Source organism: Eptatretus burgeri, chromosome 2, assembly GCF_056783735.1.
Source record: "Eptatretus burgeri isolate ZD-2024b chromosome 2, Ebu_testis_v1, whole genome shotgun sequence".
NCBI lineage: Eukaryota > Metazoa > Chordata > Myxini > Myxiniformes > Myxinidae > Eptatretus > Eptatretus burgeri.
In genome coordinates, this window is record NC_140962.1 from 136,535,670 (window position 1) to 136,543,169 (window position 7,500).

General features: G+C 47.5%; 1 protein-coding gene across 1 annotated transcript in view; it reads left to right on the top strand.

The window, feature by feature from the left end:
• Positions 1-7,500, top strand: part of LOC147033232 (lysyl oxidase homolog 3-like) — a 92,660-nt gene that overhangs the window by 75,706 nt on the left and 9,454 nt on the right. The window contains exon 16 of the mRNA XM_085871371.1: positions 2,110-2,174. Within this exon, the coding sequence (XP_085727497.1) occupies positions 2,110-2,174 (65 nt within the window). The remainder of the gene's footprint in view (positions 1-2,109; positions 2,175-7,500) is intronic.

Consider the following 7,500-nt stretch of genomic DNA (forward strand, 5'->3'; position numbering starts at 1 on the left):
GCAGGTGCTCCATCCAGGGACTGCACCGACTGGCTTGAGAAGCCCCATGCTCAACCGAACCACGAACAGAACAGATGATGCACACACAGTACGATCCTTGCTCCAACAGTCTCGAGCCTCTCCTAGTTTCGAGCTTCTCCCAGGGTGATCCGATGCACACACACCAAGAGCAAGGACTCTCCACACCTCGACAACCGACCGAACAAGAGCCCAACTTGAACCGGGACAAGGGAACAACCAACCACTACCAAGAGCCCAACTCGAACCCTACATGCCCACTCTCCACAATTCTCTTTCGGGCACAACCAACCACACGACTCTTCACGCCCACCCTTTTGTAGGGTGGGGCTCCGCCCTTCGCTCCACCCCGTTTCTGGCTCCACCTCCCTTCTGGAAGCTTCCCAAAAAGGGGCGTGCCCTCTCGTTCCCCCCTCCCTGCGCCGTGCGGGGGATGAGGAAAGTCAGTTTTGGCTCGGGGCCAGGGAATTATTCCCCCAAAATCAGGCCCCCACCTTTTTTCACCTTTGACCTCTGGCTCAAATCGCACCTCCCCCATGCCAAAGGGCGGGCGTTTTGGGCGGGAGATATTTAAGCTGCCACTCCGCTCCGTTTCATCCGTCCCGCGGAGATCGTGACCGCACGGTGCTCGTTGAATGGCGAGTGGCGAAGATGTGGTAGTGTAGTTGTGGAAGGTGGCGTCATGGTGTGAATGTCGTGATTGTTGTCGTCGTGTAGGGAATGGCGTGATCGTTGAGATGTTGGTTGCGGCGATGTTCGTTGTTGTTCTTGCATCAAATTAACGACAGCAAAAGAAAAACGACTAACTGAAGAATCGCAGCCCGAATGGATCACATATATTCCCTCTAAACAACGGGTTTGGGCTAACTACACATGAACTTACCGATATATCTCACCTGAGGACCCTTTATGGTGTAATGCGAATTTCCACAGCCGTAACAATATATATATATATATATATATATATATATATATATACATATATATATATATATACATATATATATATATATATATATATATATATAAATATATATATTTATATAAATATAATTGACCCCTCCCATGCTCCTCTAGCCCCAAGTAGCTGCATAAAGTAACCCAAGAAGACTTACGCAAGGTAAATGCTAAGCGCTGTTTCGAACCCTTCCCAGAGTTCTTCAACAACTATAAAGACGTTCACACATAGTACACACACGATAATCCCAATGTTATACACTCCCCTCAGCTAACGGACCGGTTTCATCATTTATTGGCGAATTATCAGTGATAGCGTAGACAATGCATACCAATGAGGCTGTGAATGGGTGTACATGTGTACACTATTTCCCAAAAAGAGTGTCCACGTGTGTGGAGTGCTGTTGGTGGGTGTCTTGTCAAGGGGGGTTGTGTGGTTGATGTGTATTTTTAACCAAGCCCATGCCCCCTCCCCTGAGGGGAAGAAAAGGGAAAAAATTAAACAACTACAAAAACGACAAAAAACCCCAACAAACAAACATACAAAAGAAATTTAGTTCATTAATTAAAAACTTTTTTGCATTTCCTTCCTTGGATCTTGTGTAGATGGGTTGGTGTGGTGCTCGTACAGGAATGGTGGGCTGAATGGCTTCCACCTGTGTTAGATTTCCTTGTTATTCCTTGTTTCCTACTTTACCGTGCGAATATTGCTCGTTTCGGCTGCGTTTTGGTGAACTTCGGAGAATCCTAATAATTTTGAACGCAGCAACTATGAACATCGTTTCGGGATCGGCGGAGGCATTTATAAGACTTCCAGCTCAGGGCGGTTTTTGTTAACGGAGCCCTCTGATGTGCCTATATATAACAACCAACTCTTGAAACCCACCCACATGTGGAGATAGCAGCCAACAACAGCAACTGGCACATGCACCACACACACATGCCCCAAATAATATGTATATATTGGTTTCTTAAAATGTAATCACCATTTTGTCCAGATATTCTTTGCAATCTTTTTGCACTTTTATTATAAACATGACTTGTACCTTATAGCTCACTGTAATCATACCAAATGACCATCATCCATCCTCTTTTAACCTGCAATTGATTTTGATTTTCATGCTTGTGATTTAGCCGAGTCCTACAGCATGGAGATGGAACGCAGCATGGAGAGGTACTTAGTACAAATACAAAAGCAGGTATGTACAACACATGCAAGATAATCTCTCACTCAATCATCATGCAATCCCTTGGTTCTTTCCTTATTCTCTTGAATCCTCATTCTTTACCAATTTTTTAAAGGGGTAGAGAATTGGTCAAAGTGAAAAATAAGTCGTCAAAGTCCTCTCTCTCTTTTTTTAATTTCATTTTATTTTGGAGTCAAAGTGAAACAATATCAAATTTCAAAAATTGAGAATTACGAGACCTCATTTATTATTATTTCTGGTACTCCAGCTTCTCATCTTGCACCTCAGAAAGCACTTTAAACTCGAGGGTATTTTACAACCATAAACAGAAGGCAGAGAGGTCCAGGGCAGACCTCTCCCCAACTACTATCACTGACCCCAATGATAATTGAGGTAACACCGGTCAACGAGCGTATTATGAGATTAAGGATTCGTCACTCCTTAGGTGTCATTTCCGTGGTCTCTGTTTATGCTCCGACTGAGGCGAGTGATCTCACCGTGAAGGATACATTCTACGCCACGCTCGAGTCTGTGGTTGATCAGTGCCCCAGACGAGATACACTTCTAGTCTTGGGGGATTTCAATGCATCGACTGGAACTGATAGGGATGGTTATGAGGTGTGTGTTGGTCCCCATGGGTCAGGAACTATGAACCAGAATAGCACTAAGTTCCTTGACTTTGCAAGAAGTCATGGACTTAGGGTGGCTGGTTCATGGTTTCAGCGCCCACAAGCTCATCGCTGGACTTGGTATTCCAACGCTGGCGGTGTGGCAAAGGAGATTGACCATGTCCTCATTGATGGTCGTTGGAGGATGATCCAGAACTGCAGGGTCTACCGGAGTGCTCAGTTCCTCAATACTGACCACAGGCTTGTTGTAGCAACTCGAAAGCTGCACCTTAAATCCTGGAGAATGGTACCATCCCAGCCTAGGCTGGATGTTGGCAAGCTCAGGGATGACAGAGTAGCTGAGGAGTTTGCGGACAGGCTGAGTGGACACTTGGGGGGTCTGGGTGCTTTGGGGGGTCCTGAAGAGTTGTGGAGTGCCTTCAAGACCACCGTCCTTGATGTTGCCGGCGGATGTCTTGGAGCTCACCGCAGGGCAAAGAAGAATTTTGTCTCTCAAGGGACACTGGATACCATTGACCAGAGTCGCAGGGCCAGGCTGAATGGCAGAGCTGAGCTGTTCAGGGAGCTGAGGCGTAAAACTGAACGTGCACTGAGGGTGGACAAGGAGGCCTATGTGCGAGGAATCTGTGAGGGGGTAGAGCATCACCTGTGGACAGGTGATTCTCGTCCCGCTTACAGGGGAATTCGCGCATTGCGTTCATTCAAGCCCATCCCTCGGAGCACTGCAGTTCGAGCAGAGAGTGGTAGGCTCTTGACAGAGGAGTCTGAAGTGAAGGCCCGCTGGGCGGTTACTTTGAGTGGTTGTACCAGGCTGATTCCCCAGCTGTCGAGTTGGACGTCAAGGGTGTTACAATCCCTGTTGCTGACCCTCGAATCAACTGTGGTCCACCTTCGCTTGTGGAAACACGGGCTGCGGTGAACCAGTTGACACGGGTAAAGCTCCAGGGATCTGTGGCATCCATGCTGAACTTCTCAAGGCTGGTGGAAATGCTGCACTCGTGTCGTTGCATGCAGTTTTCTGCTCTGCCTGGAACACAGGCATCATCCCAACTGACTGGAAGAGGGGCCTTGTTGTCCCTCTCTGGAAAGGGAAGGGTGATCGCCAAGACTGCAACAACTACCGAGGGGTGACGCTGCTCTCAGTGCCGGGCAAGGTCTTTGCTCGGATAATTCTTGATAGGGTTCGTCACCATCTGCTTGAGCAACAGCGTCCAGAGCAGTCAGGCTTTACACCAAAGAGGTCAACGATTGACCGTATCCTTGCCCTTCGTGTCCTCACCGAACGCAGACGAGAGTTTCGGCAGGGGCTGCTTGCAGCCTATGTTGATCTCTGTAAAGCGTTCGATTCAGTGAATCGAGATGTCCTCTGGAGGATTCTTGGTCTTCGTGGGGTGCCACCAAAACTGATCGATCTGATGTCTGAACTCTACTCTGGTACTGAGAGTGCTGTGAAGTGTGGTGGTACCATCTCTGACTTATTTCCAGTTGTTACTGGAGTTCGTCAGGGGTGTGTACTGGCCCCCACACTTTTCAGCACTTGTATGGACTGGATTTTAGGGAGGATGTCGGAGAGATCTAGCTGCGGTGCATCGTTTGGGAATGTCAAGATCTCGGACCTTGACTTTGCAGATGATGCAGTCATCTTTGCGGAGACTTTAGACATCCTTTTGGGGGCCCTCGAGGTGCTGAATGAGGAGTCGGAGCCGCTGGGATTACAGGTTTCTTGGGTCAAAACTAAGATCCAGGCTTTCGGTGACATCTTGGATGCTGCTGTCCTGTCTGTGTCTGTTTGTGGTGAGGATGTTGAGGTCGTGGAGAGATTCACTTACCTTGGCAGTGATATTCATGTCTCTGCTGGCTGCGAGTCAGAGGTCAATAGACGTCTGGGTCGGGCCTGGGGAGTCATGGATTCACTGGATCATGGGGTGTGGCGCTGCCGGTACCTGTGCGCGAGGACGAAAGTCCGAGTCTTCAGGTCCTTGGTACTTCCAGTCTTGCTCTATGGATGCGAGACTTGGACTCTGACCAAGGATCTGAGACGGAGACTTAATTCCTTTGGTACCAGGTGTCTTCGGAGAATCCTTGGCTATCTCTGGTCAGATTTTGTGTCCAACGAGCGGTTGCTGAGAGAAACTCGGATGAGATTTGTTACCTGCATAGTCCGTGAGCGTCAGTTGCGGCTGTATGGACATGTGGCTCGTTTTCCTGACGCTGATCCTGCTCACCAGATTCTCTCAGCAAGGGAGTCTCATGAGTGGAGGAGGCCAGTGGGCCGACCACATTCCTCGTGGTTGCAGCAGGTTGACCATCATCTCAAGGAGATGGGGATGGGCCTGGCATCTGCCTGGGGGATGGCCAGACGGAGGCCTCTGGAGTACCGGCGGAAAGTGGACGCAGCGACGCGCTGTTCTGGCACATGCTCCCATACCTGACCTGACCTGACTATCACAGGCAAATTGGTTGGATAGTGGTCTTATACCAACTCAAATCTGGTTCTTTTTCCACCCCTCTCTCGTTCTCGCCTCCTTTCCCACTAATTTCCCTCCTGAGCCCCACACTCTCTTGTTCACCTGTTCAATTGCTGGTGTGTTGACTTTTCACTCTACAGTGAAATGGTAATTTCTAAACAGGATGTTGTCTAGTCTTTCCATGAGCCTTGACAAGCCCTTATGGTCTGTGTTTAATATGACTTATTTGTCATTCTTTAAAATTATTTTTTTCATGAACCAAGTGGGTGGGTCTAGGCCCTAGGGCAGCGTTTCTCAACCTTTTTACCCTTGTGGAACCCTTGAAATAGTTTTCATGTCTCAGGGAACCCCTGCATAAAAATTATTATATACCATTATTAATATCTCGCTCTTTTATATTTTTATCGTAGTTCACGTGGTAAATATAATATATTTTTTTTCGGACACCTGGTTTAACACAGATGCCAACCCTCCCGATTTCATCGGGAGGCTTCCGAAAATTCACCCAAACTCCCGCCCTTACGATCACTATCCTTATCCTCCCGAAATTTTGATATTTTTGCACTGTTCACTAATCAGAATGTACTAGTATGAGAATTGAATGAAAAGCATCGTCTGCTACGTATAGCATGTGGTAACTCCATAACGTTCGCTGCTACCAAATTGTACGTAAAAAATTGCAAATTCAAATGAGGAGCAGCGAAACATTGGGTCTGGATCTCGCTTATGCGATCATGCACTGAGATTTAGTGCATGCGGTATGTGTGCAATACAGTGCATGCGGTATGTATGCACAGTGTATATGCATGCGATACGCTCACTGCATGCAGCTGGGCCCCGTACCAGCCCGGCGGTCGCGACGACCGTGCGGTGTTTAACAGCCGCTAGAGTTCTACGAGTCGCGCTGCAGCTGTGGAACATCGACTTCGAAGTTACCGATGCTTCAAGCCCTCGATGTTGATTACGAAATGGCAGAAAAGAAGCTTACAAAGACCAAGAAATGGTCTCAGAAGTACAAGACCGAATACAGTCTCCAATACCCGTGTATTCGAAAGTCTGAAAGAGGAATTCATCATGCGTATTGTACAGTATGCAGCGTTGATATTTCAGTTGAGCACGGAGGTCGCGATGATATTCGGAAGCACGTTGGAAGCAAACGGCACACAGACATTGCAAAGGAGAGATCTTCGAGCACGAGTACGGTACACTTCTGAATTATTTCACCAAACAAGGGACAAGCGAGGAAGAGGATGTTACCCGAGCGGAACTTCTCTTTAGTGGATTTATTGTGGAACATAACTTGCCAATATCAGTCTCAGATCATGCTGGACCTCTATTTCAAAAGATGTTTCCAGATTCAAAAGTTGCTTCAAAGTATGGATGTGCAAGAACAAAAACTTCAGCAACAATTGGTGTTGTCAAATGTTACTGCTTCATCTATTGCCAATATTGCTAGACTAGCTCCATTTAGCCTAGCTACAGACGGTAGCAATGACAGTGGTGAGGCCCAGCTATATCCTGTCCTGATTTCGTACTATGACAACAGTGCTGGGATTGTGAAGCAAGGTTTGCTAAGTTTGCCTGCGTGCAAACAAGATTCCACTGGAGAAAACATTTTCAAACTGCTTGATCATGAGTTCAGTGACAGGAAAATTCCGTGGGGAAATTGTGTTTCCTTTTGTGCTGATAATGCCTCTGTCATGGTGGGCAAGCACAAAGGAGTCGCTGCTTATATCCACAAACAAAATCCAGAGTGCTACATCATGGGATGCCCTTGCCATATGATGCACAATACGGCCAAGAAGGCGGCTCAGGCCTTACCCATTGAATTAGATGACTTTCTCATCGATATTTACTACTACTTGGACAAAAGTAGTAAACGCGTCAAAGGAGTGAAAGCACTGCAAGAACTCTGTGATGCCCCGACACACAAGATTCTGAAGCATGTCGCAACAAGGTGGCTGTCCCTTGGTCAGTGCCTAGACAGGCTGATTGAACAGTGGGAGCCACTTCGCCTCTTCTTCAAAGAAGAAGTACGAAGAAAAATGCAACCAACTGTAGCCAAGACTCTAACAACGAGCAAGAAGGACGGCACTGTATCTACTGCCAGTACTGGCACTGCAGGATCAAGCACTAGTGGAGCAGCATTCACCACTACCACTGCAGTATCTGCTGCGAAGAAGACAGCAGGGACAGCACCAAAACCAATGCTGAGAGCAGGTAGCATCACCGGCCCTTCAT